We start from the raw sequence: 17,287 nt of genomic DNA, 5'->3' as shown, positions 1-17,287 counted from the left end.
CAAATCTTTTCCTTGAAATTCAGAAGGGTTGCATGAATGGCTGAGTCAGTAAACACCACTCTGTGCAATAGTGAACTATTATAGACAAAGGCAAGTTCAGGTCCAATTCAATACTGAGCTAATCGGAGCCATGAAATCTGTTGGGTTTCTCAAGCAATCTGAGCTATGTTTCCTGCTCTTGGGCACGATCAGATGACTTGCTGGAAAGCATGTGTGTGCCTATCATTCTGAGAATAGAAAAGGCTCAGCTGTGATGTCCTCTGAAGTCAAATAGTCTGGGATATTGTTTTTGCAATGTGAATTAAGTGGGCTGCTTTGTCCCTGAATGGAGTTGAGCTCTTGAATGTTGGAGCTAAATATTGGAAAAAACTGCCTGTGAAAGAAATGACAATATATGCTGACACCCTCAAAATGCTCTTTGTGTGCATTGACAAAATGTGTATATCGAGTGCCCCTGCCATCAACATTCTGTCCTGTTTGTTCATATTTATTATGCCTATTTGGGTGGTGTCACGTTGTTTTTACTGGAAAAGCATTTCACAAAGTGTTAGTGTGCAGAACTTTCTGTCTGTGCAATGCGGATATTTTGCAGGTGTTAGGAGACACAGCCCAAAAAAAAAAGTATAAAAGGTGAGATTTGCCTGATGTTTTTGTTCTGGACAGGGACATCATTTTGTCAGAAGACACTTGCTAAAGTGGCTTGTGGCAGGAAATAAAATTAGAAATTAGCAGAAGAGCAATTGCTAAGAAGTTAGCACTTGTGTAGGACATTGTCTGCTAACGGATAAACATCATAGGTTGGTGGTTGCTGTAAAAACCCAAAAGTGACTGAAGTAATTGTAAAAGGTTTGAGATTTTCTGTTTCTAAAACGGATAAGAATCCAATATTATGAAAGTGTGGAGGGGCAGGAAGAAATGGGGCATGGGGAAGGAGACACAGTGTCATCAAGTACAAATATAGCAGTTAAGGTAGATTGTAAAATTCGATTTGAAGTCTTAATGGTTGCTAAAAGATTTGTAATTGCATTTGAATTAAGTTGACTAAGTTAAAATGTTGAAGAACATTGAGTCAAGCCACCAGTTTCTAGGAAGCAAAAACAGCACACACCACAGAAAGAAAGACCAACATGCATTGAACTTACATACTGCATCTTGCCTTGATAAATGGAATGTTCTGTATTAATCTTTCTTGCCAATAATCTTTCTTAATAATTTGCATTCTAAATTAGTGATTTTCCTTTTTATCATTAAGGTTATGGATTGCAGGAATTTTCTTACCCTGGGATTTTGGTAGAGCACAAATCCCAGCAAGTACTTGATAACAAGATTGTACTCAGGGGCAGGAGCAGGTCACTCAGCTCTTTGAGCTTTGTTCTGTCATTCATTAAAATTATTGCTCGTTTAATGTGGTCTCAATTCCACTTTCCTGTCTGCCACCCCCACCAATGATTCATTCATCTCTTATCTACTGAAAATCTAACAAACATAACCTTGAATAAATTAGAAGACCCAGCTTCCATTGCTTTTCATGGAAGAGCATTTCTATTGACCCTCTGACAGAAATTAGTTATCTTCGTGTCTCAAAAGGCAGACCTCATTCTTAAATTTAGTTCCTACCCCTCGAATGAGGGGTAGAAGACATTCCTGTAGAAGATATAGAGTCTTCTTTGCACTGCTCCCCCTTCTTGGAACCTAGTGCTTTCTAGTAGAAAAGAAACAGTTTCACCAAAAATTGAATTGTTTTTAGAGCAGTTATAAGTATTACCAAGATACTGAATGGTTCTCCAGCTTAGCTCAGCAAAATCACTCAGACATTGCACATAGATAGATGGTGGCTGGACAGCAAAAGCCAAAATAACAATGTTCACACCTCATAAGAACTGTAATCTGATGGGACCAAGATTTCTTCATTGGTTTAATCAAATAAATCGTAGTCAATGTCCATTGGTACAACAACTTTATTGATCTCCTGAAAGCAATGTCAACAGATTGATTGCTGTTAGATTTGCAAAATCAAATATTAGGTAAGTAGTAGATGGAATTTCAGTGTTAGCTGAATGTTGCTAAAATGAAGGACAAATGTGTTGAAACATTCTACTGGTGCGATTGCTTCTTCATCTGATCTTAAGGTAAGGATTGTTGTTAGGCTACATGCTAGTCTATTGTACTAGGTATCTTACAGTACTCTTCTTGTGTGAGGGACCAAAAATGAGATAAGACCAGAAAACAAAGGAATTGCAATGCATAATTGAGCCTTGCCTTTCATTGTGAAGCATGGAGATAGTGAGTGTTAAACTGCCTTACTTAAATGACACCAACACACACCCCAGCACTATTGATGTTGCTAAGTGGGTGCACATCTTAGAAGAGCACCCAAACTTAGGCAAGGTTAGCATTACTAAATTTGCAGGTTCATTCCTGCAATTTTTGTTCTTCGTAAAAGTGTCTTCGCAAGAATAATAGAAGTGGCACAACAGGGCAGCCAGCACACCCCAAGATTCTCTGAGAGATTATGGAGCAGGTGATGGACTATAGAGAGAGAAGTCCTCTACCCCTATGGGGCCAGAAGGCTTTCCAGACAGACATCGAGGGGGTAGTGATATCAGATAGACGTCTTTGTCAATGGAAATGGGTTATCCCAAGAACCTGGATACAGCATGGGAGGAAGGTTAATGATTTCACATTTGTGGTCAAGGTCAGTGAATGTATCAAATACACTAGACTAACACGAACCATTGTCTTTATATGCTACTGCATTCACTGCACACACTTCACTCACCTATAAACAAATCGTCAAGCTTAACTCACTTCTCACCTTCTACCCTCATCTCACCCTCTCACACTTCATAGTGCTGTAAGACTCAAAGTGACATCTCACCACTTGCACACACTGCAAATTATGATAAGGACTCAAAAGTATTGAAATCACTTAGTGAACTCGCTTAACACTCTCTCATAGTATAGAGTAGCGTATAAATGGAACTAGCAGCACCGAACCAGCAGAGGACAGGCACATCCTTATATCCTCACCTGCATAGAGGAGATTGTAAGTGAGGACATACAGATGTGCCTGTCCTCTCCTGGCCAGAGTTTGTGGCCAGAAATGAAAATGTAGCCAGAGAAGCTTACAGTATATTTGCATCTAATCCATTTTCTCACATCATAACTTTCCTTCATCCCACAATTTGTAGGTACAAAATCTGGGCATAGTGGCATAGTGGTTAGCACTGCTGCCTCACAGCGCCAGAGACCCGGGTTCAATTCCTGCCTCAGGCGACTGACTGTGTGGAGTTTGCACATTCTCCCAGTGTCTGCATGGGTTTCCTCCGGGTGCTCCGGTTTCCTCCCACAGTCCAAAAATGTGCATGTTAGTTGAATTGGCCACGCTAAATTGCCCGTAGTGTTTGGTGAAGGGGTGAAATGTAAGGGAATAGGTCTGGGTTGGTTGCGCTTCGGCAGGTCGGTGTGGACTTGTTGGGCCGAAGGGCCTGTTTCCACACTGTAAGTAATCTAATCTAATGTAAAAAAAAATCTGCAGATGGTGTAAGTACGTGCCTCTTGCATTCTAGGTCTTTCCTCATGGCAACCATATTCACACACTTTTTCCTTTTTATATCCTCAAAATCTGCCACCAAACTGCACTCTTATGGATGATGTGGTGGTTCAGTGGTTAGTACTGCTGCCTCACAATGCCAGGGATCGGAATTCAATTCCATCCTTGGGCGACTGTCTGTGTGGAATTTGCACATTATCCCCATGCTTGCATGGGTTTCCTCTGGGTATTCCAGTTTCATCCCACAGTCCAAAGGTGTGCAGATTAGGTGGATTGGCCATGGGAAATACAGTTACAAGGGGGGGGTCTAGGAGGGGTCTGGGTGGGATGCTGTTTGGAGAGTCGGTGTGGACTCAATGGTCCAATAGCCTGCTTCCATACTGTAGGGATTCTATGATTTGAAAATAAAATCCTTGAACAACAGGATGCTGATGAAGAAGAAGCATGGTCACTTGAATTCACACTTGCAACCACTAGCTTTGATAATGGCCTAAGTATATTTTACAGGGTAGCACATGTTGATGCACCAATACAAATGCCTACAGCAAGGACAGAGGGAAAGGTTAGCACAGATGTTAATTTGTCACAAAGTGAGTTTAGTCCTTATTTCCGAGATCTCAGATAAGGATTTGATTGTGCATGCCCAATGCTATTTGATGAAATAGAGTCATAGAGTCAGAGTCATACAGCACAGAAACAGACCCCTTTGGGCCAACCTATCCATGCCGACCAGACATCTAAATTAATCTAGTCCCATTTGCCAACATTTGGTGCATATCCTTCTCAACCCTTCCTATTCATATACCCATCCAGGTGTCTTTTAAACGTTGTAACTATACCAGCCTCCCCACTTCATATGTTAACTCATTCCATAAACACATCACCCTCTGCATGAAAACGTTGCTCCTTAGGTCCTTTTTGTATCTTTCCCCTTTCACCTTAAAACTATGCTCCCTAGTTTTGGACTTTCTGACCCTGAGAAACTGACCATGGCTATTCATCCTATCCATGCCCCTCATGACTTTATAAACTTGAATAAGGTCACCCCTCAGCCTCCGAAGCTCCAGGGAAAATAGCCCCAAGACTATTCAGCCTCTTCCTATAGTCCCTCTAACCCTTGGGAGACCAGAATTGAATGCAATATTCCAAATATGGCCTAACCAATGTCCTGTACAGCTGTAACGTGACCTCCCAACTCCTATGCTCAATGCACTGACCAATAAAGGCAAGAGTACCAAATACCTTCTTCACTACCATGTTTACCTATGACTCCACTTTCAAGGAACTATGAACGTGCATTCCAAGGTCCCTTTGTTCAGCAACACTCCCTAGTTAAGTTATAAATGCTGCCCTGATTTGCCTTACTAAAATGTAATACCTCACATTTATCTAAAGTAAACTCTATCTGCTACTCCTTGGCCCATCTACCCATCTGACCAAGGTCCTGTTGTACTCAGATAACCTTCTTCACTGTCCACTACCATCAATTTTGGTGTCATCTGCAAACTTACTAACCATTCCTCCTATATTCACATCCAAATCATTTATATAAATTATAAAAAGCAGTAGATCCTTGCTGCACACCACTGATCAGAGGCCTCCAGTCTGAAAAACAACCCTCCACCATCTCCTATCTTCAAGTCAATTTTGTATCCAAATAGTTAGCTTTCCCTGGATTCCATGTGATCTAACCTTGCTAATCAGTCTACCATGCCCCTCATGGAAGCTTGGGGAATGCCTTGCTGAAATTCATATAGACAATGTCAACTGCTCTGCCTTCAATCTTCTTTGTCACTTATTCAAAAACACAATCAAGTTAGTAAGATATGATTTCCTCACACAAAGGCATGTTGAATATTCCATGTTTTTGTTGATTTGGCAGACTTGCCAGAAGCTTGTGGATGTGTTTAAGGACAATTCAGACGTCTGTCTCAGGATTGATGTAAAGTTTGAAACACGTCCTTTGCATCATAGAAACAGTGGCCAAATCAATAAAATAAACTTCAGAACTGACAATGATGCAGCGTCTGAAGACTGACATGAGTCCATTGCAGCACAAACAGAAGGCAGTCAACACCTAGCAGATGTAGTGGGAACTCTGTGATGCCAGGAACCTTGTTACAATGTAGGCTCAGATTGCTATGGATATCAATGCCCAATGGAGCAAGCAAGCTCTTGCAGTGGTTCATCAATCTGTTCTCTCACATGTGGCTAGATTACTGACATGCAGTTCCTCAGGATTGGCAACATTTCATTGAAGCATAAACCACTGTACTCTCTCAGGATGACTGCATCCATCCTCCCAATACAGCCATTTTGTCAGTGACTTTGCTGTTGTCTGTCAGTCAACCAGCCAGCGCACACTGCTTCTGCTCATGGCTGAAGTGATGCCATCTGAAGTCAGACATACAAGGTGTGGAGCGATGCAAGAGCATCACACAAGGATATCTGTAGACTCCTCCATTGAAAACTGTCAGCTTTTCTATAGCTTTGCTGTAGTCAATGAAGCAGTACCGGAACACGCAAAGAAACCCACAAGAATGACTGCAGGAGAATGCAAAATGGTGATGAAATGATTTTTGTATGAAATACTGTTTGGATCATTGAAATGGTGGTCTTCAGGTGTTGTTTATTTCACTATTGTGCCCAAGAGGGCATAGAGACAGGAAGTAAGAAATGGGAAGGTAAGGGGCATGGTGTATGATTGTTATACATTGGAGATTTGACTGCTGTTCAGCAAAATGGAATTGAGCTGATCATGAATAGTATGGTCAGAAAGGGAATGTGTTGATTGCCTCTTCCGTTTCTCGTGCTTTTTCTCTTGCTCTCGAGCTTGCTTGCCTTATCCCTGTTGGAAACTGCTGTGTCCTAATGATGGCTAGATTGTGCTGCATATAGCAGATCATGAAGAACTGGGACACAGACTCCGGTATGCTCCTGCAGTTCAAGCAATAGAAGAACTGAAGTACCTAACAGCTTGCATTATGATGCTTCATGTAGTAGCACGGCTCTCTTTAAACACATGCTGGCTATGTGTTGTGCACATGTACACCAGAGTCAAGAGCTAGATGTTATGGATCGCCCTAGTCATTCAGCAGGCACCCTCTCATCCAATAGGGTGCACAAGCATTGGAGGGAATGAAGCATTGCCCTCAACTTTCTTTTAAAAAGTAAAGAATCACTTACAAGATTTGAATGTTCCTGGATGGCCAGCATTTATTGCCCATCCCTAGCTGACCATGAAAAAGTGGTGATGACCTGCCATCTTGAATTGCTGCAGTCCATTGGTGTAGATTAAAGCAGTTAAAAAGGCAGTTCCAGGGTTTTGACCCAGTGATAATGAAGGGATGACAATATATTTCCAAATCAGGATGGCAGGTGGTTTGGAGGGGAGGTTGCAGGTGGTGGGTGTTCTCATGTATCTGCTGCCCATGTTCTTCTAGATTATCATGGATTTGGAAGGTGCTGTCTTGGAGTGTTGGTGAATTCAGAATCATAGAATTCCTACAGTATGGAAGCAAGTCATTTGACCCATCGAATTCACACCAATGCTCTAAATAGCATCCCATCCTATTCCTGCAACCCTGCATTTCCCATGATAAATCCACCTAACCTACACATTCCTAGACACTACTGGGCAATTTAGTCTGCCTAATCCACCTAACCTGCACATCTTTGGATGGTGGAAGGAAACCAGAGCACCAGGAAGAAATCCACACAAGCATGGGAAGAAACTGAAAACTCCACACAGACCATCACCTGATGGTGGGATTGAACCTGGGTCCCTGGCACTGTAAGGCAGCAGTATTAACCAATTTCTATGGTGCATATTGGAAGATTATGTAAACTGCTGATACAAGCATCAGTGATAAAAGGACAGAATGTTTGTGGTTATGCCGATCAAGCAGGCTGCTTTCTTCTATATGGTATCAGCAATGGTGAGAAACAATACACCAAGTTTCTCCAGTATTGTTGGAACTGTGCTCACCCAGGCAAGTGGGGAATATACCATTACACTCCTTAGTTTATGTCTTGTGGACAGGGGACAGGTTCTCAACAGTCAGGGAAGTGAGCTGTTATTTCTAACCTCTGGCCTGCTCATGTAGCCAAAGTATTCATATGACTAGTCCAGTTTAATTTCTGGTCAATGGTAACCCATGGAATATTGATCATGGGGGAATTCAGTGTTGGTAACATCACTGAATGCCAGGGAGCCAATGGTTAGATTCTCTGTTGTTGGAAATGGTTCTTGTCTGTCATATGTGTAGTGTGAATGTTATTTGCCTCTTGTTAGCCCAAGCCGAGATCTTGTCCAGATCTTGTTGAATTTTGACATGGACTGCTTCAGTATCAAGGAATAGCGACTTGTGTTGAACATTATCCAGTCATCTGTGAACAGCTCCAGTTTTGACCTTATGATACAGGGAAAGTAACTGATTGAGCAAATGAAGATGGTTGGGGCAAACACATTGAACTCCAACAATCACAACCATCTTTCTTTGTTTCAAGTGTGTCTCCAATCAGCAGAGAGTTTAGCTCTGGATTCTCACTCACTTCAGTTTTGTTGGACATCCTTGATGTAACACTTGGTCAAATGTGACCTTGATATTAAGGACAGTCACTCTCTTATTTGAGCTAAGGTTTTAATAAGGTCAACACTGCTGTGTTTGCCACTGTTGTTTCCAGTACCTTAGTCAACATCAGGTGGTCTTTTCTTTCTAGCAGCTGAGGACAATTAATTTCAGAAGGCAGTTAAGAGAAAACTATATTGCTGTAGGTCACATGTAGTTTAGATTGGGCATGGACAGCAATTTTCTTTCCTCAAGGACATGAGTAAACCAGATGGGTTTTTCTGCAATGGCCAGCTTGGTCGTCATTGGACCTTTCAATTCCAGATTTTTTTGGGCAATTGAAATTCCACTATCTTCTGTGGTGTGATTTGAACGTTGTTCCCCCAAACATTACCTGGGAATCTAGATTACTAATCACCTTCCCTGGCCATCACCTCCCAATGAATGCAAGAATAACGCTGTTATGTTGAATACAGTCACATAATAAGCTCAAATTTTGCAAATGGGACCCTGTACACTTGTGGTAACTTTTAACGTTTAGCTACAATGCCCACAAAAGGTACATTCAATGGTTCCCACCAGAAGGAAAGCAATTAACCTTGTAAAACCACTTGTACTTTCTGCTTGTTGCATGGATTCTGCTCTCCTGACAAAGTACACCAGTGACCCCCCTTGTGTGGTAATGTATTGTGAATTTGGAGATGACATCTGTTCTGGTCTGAAAGGATCCCAATGCAATGAAAGTCAGAGGCATGGCACTTTCACATTGTCCTTGCCCTGCTTTGTAACAGTACTTCTGGTCGCAAGAAATTTCTGTGAACAACTCCTTTGTAAAATGCAGATGGTGTCCAACCTCTAAGCTGGCTCAGGCTGAAGGAAAATAAATGTTTCCTGAAGATCTTGTATGGGTAAAGCTCCATTGGGGAATCCTTCTTCCCTTTGCAACCACCTCCCTATGGAATCTCCTTTGTCCTACTCCATTTTCCTCATTAAGCAAATAAAATAAACAAACGCTCTGTACTTTTCCTCATTCCTCCTATCCCACCATTACCTGGTTCACTGCTGTTCTGCGGAGTAGATATGGAAGGGCTGGATCCTCCCTCTAGCATCAGCCAAATATCTTGAATAGAACTGTTAGCTTCATATGATGACATTATTAGTTCCAATGGGCTGGATGGACCATGCATCATTGGTTGTGACTGACTTGGTTCTGGTACAAGTAGATGTGACTGGCTAGTCACTGAGATGACTGTTTCATTTGTTTTGCCATTCACAGTTTTTCCTGTTGATGGTACAGCTGGATTCTGAAAATCAGAGCAGAATAAAGAAACATACAATGCAGGTTTAGTTGACAGAATTAACCACACCTGTTTTTGTTAATCATTTACACATTTTAATCAACTCTCTTTCTTTCTGTTGAAGATATCATCTTTTTGCTCAAGTATAATTCTACTAGCAACAATAGCTACAAATGAGTATTATTTGTCATCCTTCTCATTAAGTTCTGATTGGCTAATGGATCATTGGAATACTAAAAGCATGCTTAATTTTGTCCACATCTATGTCCACAGTTGTGTATTTCCAGCAGAATAATACTAATCAGTGACGGGGATCATTCACTCTTATCCTTCTCAAGTTCATAAACCAGGATTGATGATGCTAATTGTGTAGCTCCTACTCTTACATTAATTAAAGATCAATTAACTCATCACATTTGACACTGAACATGATACTTTACTGGTATGTTTGGTTCAGCTACTTTTTGGATAAACTCAGTGAGCTATCAATCTTTTAAATATTATCTTTCCTGTACAATTTAGCTTTCAGATCACACAACAGAAATACCTAACAAAAATAGTCACTTGCCAGAATGCAAGAATTGCTTCTAACAGACATGCACAGATTTGCAATTTTTTCTTTCTTTCTGCCAATTATCCCCCTTCCTCCTCCCTCTTCTCTTGAAGATTTTGACTTCTGACTGGGTTGCTTGCAGCTTGATGAGTGTTGGGTGTTATTCTTATTTCATTGAAGTATCTTTTATGCATGAGTCTTGATATTCATTCGTGGAAAGGCATGGTGGTAACCATAATTGAGCTAAATCTTCTCCAACCCAATATCCACATGATTATCAGTATATTTTCCAGTCCTGAATCAAACGGACACTGACACCAGCTAACTTTCAACAGTGACAGGATGGGTGCTGGTGTGAGGGTGAGCACTGAGGCAGGGCATGTAAAATAATGGAGCACAGAAGGAGGCCATTCCATATTGTGGAGAAATTTATACCAGACCTTATGTTTTGTTACTTTATAGATCAGAAAAGTTAAAGCAGACTGAACAATAATGTCAAAAGTATTATTTAGCAGAGCAGGATGGCAAGATCCCTGAGGGAGATCAGCCATGGATTTCCTCACTTGGTGAACCTCTGGACTCAACCACGCAGAATGTTTAGAATAAAAGTCTCATGTGACACTGAAGGGTAATTCTTCACCTTCACATTACCATCGATGTGTCCTACTCACTAACTGTGCATGTGATGCATAATCTTCTAACAACTGATGTAAATATTCAGACAACCGTACATGTTGCATTCAAACTACCAACAAAAACCTATTGGTGTGAGAGGCATCCCACAAAAATAACAGTCATAAAGAGCATCAGTGGATTCCAGGGACCCCTAGTGTTTCAAGAGGTGAGTTTCCTGGAATGAGGTTGATGTATGATGCCATCTATTGGCTAATATGGTAAGGATGTTCTAGATGTAGGCAAAACAGCAGCACAAAATGGATATGGATGAGGAAATCCAATTTAACTTGCACTTCCAAAGGAGTCTATTGCCTTTTAAAATATTTGGAGACTTCCCTTGCACTAATAGTAAGGAAATCCACTCCATGTATCAACATACTTTACATGTGCAGAATTACACTGAAATTAGTCCTAAATTTGACCAATTATTGTAGTTTGAACGTATGTGCTATGATGTTTATCACTGGTGAAGTGAAGTACTGTTCAGATTTACTGTACTCTATCTTTTGTACTTCCAAAATAATATGAACCCATTTTGTACGTCATGGCAATTCTCAGGATTACCAAACTTGGGCTGGGGGGTTGGAATTGTAAACTGTGATTTTACAGGGAGGCTGTGATTTGATTTGCAGGCGAGTACTGTATCTTTGTCTCCATTTCTCCAAAGTTAGCAAGTTAGTCTAAAGAGTTGGCATACTAAAAATTTCAATTTTTTCATTAAGGATTTCAAATAACCTCCCTACACGTAAGTGACAATAGAAGACGAGAAATGGATGGCGGGTGACTCTTTACAGGAAGTAAAAATTATCTAACATAGCATGGCAGATTCAGTGCACGTCCTGTTCCATATGGGAATTTCCTGTGTCCTAGATAACCACATGTCCACCTGCAGTGATAGAAGCTCTCTGTTTCAGAGATCAAGCAGCCGTTAGTGTCATTGTGGTTGAGGTGAGAGCTTTCTGAACACATGTTTATAGATATGGTCATCCTACAATTTAAGAATATGTAAGGAGAAAAGGAATAGATGATCAACAGGCAGTTTGAAAAAAAATTGTTTGATACACATTGTTAGAATCCCCAGAGTGCAGTCTTCACCTTTATCTGGGGAGTGCTCAGCTGTACACGAGGCATGAAGGCTGAAAGAGAATAGGTTACAGGAAATTTGATAATTAGACAAACATTCAGGAATTTCTGTCCACAGATGTGAATCCAGGATGATATGTTGTCTCTGTGGTAACAGGTAAACAATGTCACATGATTAGATTCTCTACAGTATGGAAACAGGCCCTTCGACCCAACAAGTCCACACTGCCCCTCTGAACGGTAACCCACCCAGACCCATTGCCCTAATCTAAATTTATCCCTGACTAATGTACTAAGGTATGAGTAATGTAGCGTGGCCAATTTACCTGACCTGCATATCTTTAGATTGTGGGAGGAAACCGGAGCACCCGGAGGAAACCCACGCAGACATGGGGAGAACATGCAAACTCCACACAGACAGTTGTCCAAGGCAGGAATCAAACCCAAGTCCTTGGTGCTGTGAGGCAGCAGTGCTAACCACTGAGCCACCATGCCACCCCACTTGAATGGCTTGAAAGAGCATCCTGTGGGGGATGGGGGAAGTGCCAGCAATGATGGTCCACACTGATATCAGCAAACAGAGCGAGTATTGTGAAAACAAGGACACATTCGGTCAAAATTTTTCATCATTTATCACAATTCACAAGAAATACTAATGTATTTTGTCACTCATCCAAATAATTCCCATGAAATAACAACATAAAGGGAAAACAACTTTTTATAATGTATGAGAAGAGAGTGCTGATTGTTTGAGAAGTGGTTTCTGATTGTAAGGGTTGTTTCCAAGGAGAGTACACCAGATTTGTAATGCCTCAACTGGAGTCCACTTGCAAACTAATTATATATCCATTACATTGCTATATGTTGTGAATCATTGTGATGGGTGCAAAAATGAAAAGCTTCAACAAAATGGAGCTTTTTTCTGGCAATGCTCTAGTTTTGTGTTACCAAATAACTGTTAATATAGATTGGAAGAGGAAGTTAATGCTGGACTCAGGGATTTAAGGAACTAGATCAGAAATTAGCAAACAAACCCTCAAAAAGTAATGATCTGTGGATTACTTCCAACATTTTGTGTAAATGAATATGGAAACATATGGTTGGAGAGATGGTGCCAGATGAGAGTTTGATTTTTATGATGCAGGGAGCAGCTCTGGGGGAAGAAGGGAACTTTGTAGGTCAGGCAGAGTACAAAAATAGAGCCAGACCCAATTTACCTGCAGGGTGATTTACAAGTACTATTGAGGTGGCTTTAAACTAAATTGGACATTTTGAAAAAGGGTCATTGAACTTGAAATGTTAACTCTACTTTCTCTCCACAGATGCTGCTAGACCTGCTGAATTTCTTCAGAAATTTCTGTTTTTGCTTTAAACTAACCTGGGACTAATAATGGGATATGAGGGTGCATAGACTATTGGAAGAGACAGATAGCACTTGAGTAAGAAATAGTAAGGTGGATTCAGCATAAGCAAAGTAGTGAATTCTAAATTAGGGTTACTGTATATATATCTGGCAAAATGGAGTTTGGTAAATGTGTCCGATGAGTTGCAGCTACAGATAGACACATGGAAATATGATGTGGTTGTGATACCATATGGTTTGAAGAAAGAATATAAAGAATATTTGCTATTCTCAGATTGAAGTTGTTCAGGAAAGATAGGAAAGAAAGGAGGAAAGGTGACAGTATTAATATAGGAGAACATTGTGGTGCTGGAGAGACAGGATGCCCAAGAGATCAAGGACAGAATCTATTTGGCTGGAAGAAGAAACAAAAAAGACGCAATTAACATCATTTGACTGTGGAAAGGATCAACCTTTTAGAGATTCATTCACGGGATGTCAGCATTACTGGTTGGCCAGCATTTATTACCCATCCCTTGAGAAGGTGGTGGTGAGTTGCCTTCTTGAACCATGAGAGAGGGTCATGTCATTTTGTGTCTAGTTCATGTTCATGTATCCTGGTGGCTAGTTTTCTGCCTGTTTGTTCAATGTAGGATTTGTTACAGTCCTTGCACGGTATTTTGTAAATGACATTAGTTTTGTTTGTTTTCTGTATAGGGTCTTTGAAGTTCATTAGCTGTTTTAGTGTGTTGGTGGGCTTGTGGGCTACCATGATGCCAAGGGGTCTGAGTAATGTGTCATTTACAAAATACCGTGTAAGAACTGTAACAAACCGCACATTGGACAAACAGGCAGAAAACTAGCCACCAGGATACATGAACAAAAACTAGCCACAAAAAGACATTACTTATTCCTACTAGTATCCTTGCATACAGATGAGGAAGGACAACACACCGATCTTAGGACAAGCGAAACAGAGACGCATGACAATTCCTAGAAACATGGCATTCCAACCAGAACTCGATCAACAGACACATTGACTTGGACCTGATTTACCACCCCCTGAGAAAAAGAACAGGAAATGACATCAGCACAGGAAATGACATCACCAACCCCCCAAAAACCAAACATTTAAATAGGAAGCAGGAATCATCAGCAGTGCTTTGTCTGCAGGCTCACTGAAGATGTTACCTAGTATGGTGAGAAACATCTGAAAATGAACCTTCCAGCTCAGTGAGCAAACCTACATTTGTAAACAACACAGTTGGGTAACCGGCAATGACCTTATTAGTGAAGTCTCTGAAAAGTGACTGGAGCGTTTTTCATACCAAATAACATAACTTTGAATGGTTAATAGTCCATTTGGCATTATGAAAGCTGAAATTGCCTTTGCAGTCTCTGACAGAGTTACCTGCCAGTAGCCTCTGAGCAAGTCCAACTTAGAAATGTAAGCTGCTTGTCCCACTTTTTCAACACAGTCCTCCAACTTTGAAATTGGATATGCATCAGTCTTTGTAACGGCATTATCTTTATGATAGTCCACACATAACTGTTGGTACCATCTGTCTTTGGCACCATGACTATGGGTGAGCTCCAGTCACTGTAACTTACTTGGATTATGCCATCTTGGAACATGTGTTGTATCTCCTTCTGAACCTGTGCCAGCTTTAGAGGGTTATACCTATACGGATGTTGCTTAATCAGAACAGCATCTTCTATATCTACATCATGCACAATTAGGTTAGTACTTCCCAGTTTATTTCCGCATATCCCCCCATTTGATAGTAATAACTCTTTCAGATCATTTTGTCTTTCTTGTGGAAGGTAACTCAATAATTTATCCAAATTTTTGACAACTTCCTCATTGTCCAATTTGATTTCAGGAATGTCCAATTCAGAATCCTCTGAACTTGGTTCTTCCATCTGTGCTGTAACACCTTCTCCTCTTGCCTTCCTTCCCTGTCAAATACCTTTTGGGCATATTCACATGACACACTCTTGAGATTTCTTCCTGTCTGGAGTCCTTATCAAGTAGTTCACCTTATTCAATTTCCTCTTGATTTGATACAGTCCACTACACCTGGCTTTTAAAGGTTCACTTGTTACTGGAAGTAAAATTAATACCTTATCCCCAAATGTAAATGTGCAATTTTTTTATTTCTTATCAGCTTCCTATTTCATTGGCTGCTGTGATACTTTTGAATGCTGTTCAGCCAACTCTCTAGCTCAATTTAATCGTTCTCTACAATTTGACACATAGTCCAAATGGCTGGACTCTGAATTCTGACTTACTAATTCCTCCTTAATCAATTTTAACAGTCCACTTACTTCATGCCCAACAATTAATTCAAATGAACTGAATCTGGTTGATTCATTCGGTGCATCTTTGATCGCAAAAAGCTCAAACAGAACTCCCTTATTCTAATCATCTGGATAGTCCTGACCAAAGCCCTCAACATGGTCTTTAGTGTTTGATGCCATCTTTCTAGCACTCCCTGCGAGTCTGGATGGTACACAGTAGATTTGAATTGCTTTATTCCCAAGTTATCCATCACCTCCTTGAATAGTCTGGATGTCAAGTTTGATCCTTGATCTGAATGGATCTCTATTGTAGTCCGTATCTAGTAAAAACTTTGATTAATTCTTCTACAACCCTTTTAGCTGTGATATTTCATAATGGGATTTCCTCTGGAAATCTAGTTGATATATCCATTATTGTTAATAAGTACTTATTCCCACTTTTTGTTCGAGGTAGGGGACCTACGCAATCAATCAAGACTCTGTGAAGGGTTGGAATAGGTATTAAAGGTGCAGGTTTTATTACTGCCTGTGGTTTTCCAATTAGCTGACATGTATGACACATCTGGCAAAATTCAACTAGATCCTTGTGTAGTCCAGGCCAGTAAATATGTCTTTGTATTTTAGCCTGTGTTTTCCTCATCTCTAAATGACCTCCAAGTGATAGCTCATGTACCACTTCTTTCTATACACTACTGGAAAAATAATCTGATGAACTTCTGCCCATTTCTCATCTGCTTGAATGTGTGATGTTCTCCATTTCCTCATTAAGACATCATTTGTTAAGTAATTACACACAGGGATGCATTCACTCTCCTTCTCTGTATATGCCTTTTAGATTAGATTAGATTACCTACAGTAAACAGGCCCTTCGGCCCAACAAGTTCACACCGACCCTCTGAAGAGTAACCCACCCAGACCCAGTTCCCTCTGACTAATGCACCCAAACCTATGGGCAATTTAGATTAGATTAGATTAGACTACTTACAGTGAGGAAATAGGCCCTTCGGCCCAACAAGTCCACACCGACCCTCTGAAGAGTAACCCACCCAGACCAATTCCCCCACATTTACCCCATCACCTAACACTATGGGCAATTTAGCATGGCCAATTCCCCTAACCTGCACATCTTTGGACTGTGGGAGGAAACCGGAGCACCCGGAGGAAACCCACGCAGACACGGGGAGAATGTGCAAATTCCATACAGACAGTCGCCTGAGGATGGAATCGAACCTTGGTCCCTGGTGCTGTGAGGCAGCAGTGCTAACCATTGAGCCACCCCTTGATATAACTACATTAAGTTCTCATCTTTCTGCTGTAACCCAATAAGCTTAGCAGAGGTAAAACATACTTGCATGTTTACCTATTTGCTCCTGATCTGTCCCACTTACCTGATCAACAAAAGTCCCTGATAAAGCTATATCAGCTTCCTTATCTGTGTCCTTTGATCTCTCCTGCTCCAGCTTGTGCCTTGATGATCTTGTGACCACACAATCAGAGAAAATTCCTGGATAAACATCCTTCATTTCTTCAGTTGCCTGCATCTCCACTGGCTTTTCAACTAGAGTAGGCAGCACACCTACTGGTGAATCAGCTCTATCATTGCAATTGTATTCCTGGAGTTGAGAGTTTGTCCAGTACTCCTACCACAAATTCTTCACTCTTCTCTGGACACTCTAGCCTCACTTTACATAATTGAGCCCTTTTTGTCTCACCATGGATTCCTGTTACCAGTACCTTTTCTGGCAATAGGCCTTTCAGGAGTACATATCTCCTCATCCTTCAGCATCACAGACTGAGAGGATTTCTTAATATTGTAACCTCTTTGCCTGCGTGAATAAACTTTGCCCTTGCATGTATATTTTTTAAGCAGATCTGGTACTTCCTCCATAACTAACCTCTGATCATCTTTTC

The 17,287-nt window shown here is 40.9% G+C and overlaps 1 protein-coding gene across 2 annotated transcripts in view; it reads right to left on the bottom strand.

The window, feature by feature from the left end:
- ccdc57 (coiled-coil domain containing 57) overlaps positions 1 to 17,287 on the bottom strand; it is a 183,516-nt gene that overhangs the window by 12,435 nt on the left and 153,794 nt on the right. For both annotated transcript variants that reach the window (XM_072558516.1, XM_072558517.1), the window contains one exon: positions 9,176 to 9,428. In XM_072558516.1, the coding sequence (XP_072414617.1) occupies positions 9,176 to 9,428 (253 nt within the window). The remainder of the gene's footprint in view (positions 1 to 9,175; positions 9,429 to 17,287) is intronic.

Source organism: Chiloscyllium punctatum, chromosome 39 (genome assembly GCF_047496795.1).
Source record: "Chiloscyllium punctatum isolate Juve2018m chromosome 39, sChiPun1.3, whole genome shotgun sequence".
NCBI classification, from domain to species: Eukaryota; Metazoa; Chordata; class Chondrichthyes; order Orectolobiformes; family Hemiscylliidae; genus Chiloscyllium; species Chiloscyllium punctatum.
Note: the sequence above shows the minus strand (reverse complement) of the source record. Positions and strands in the feature narration are given on the sequence as shown.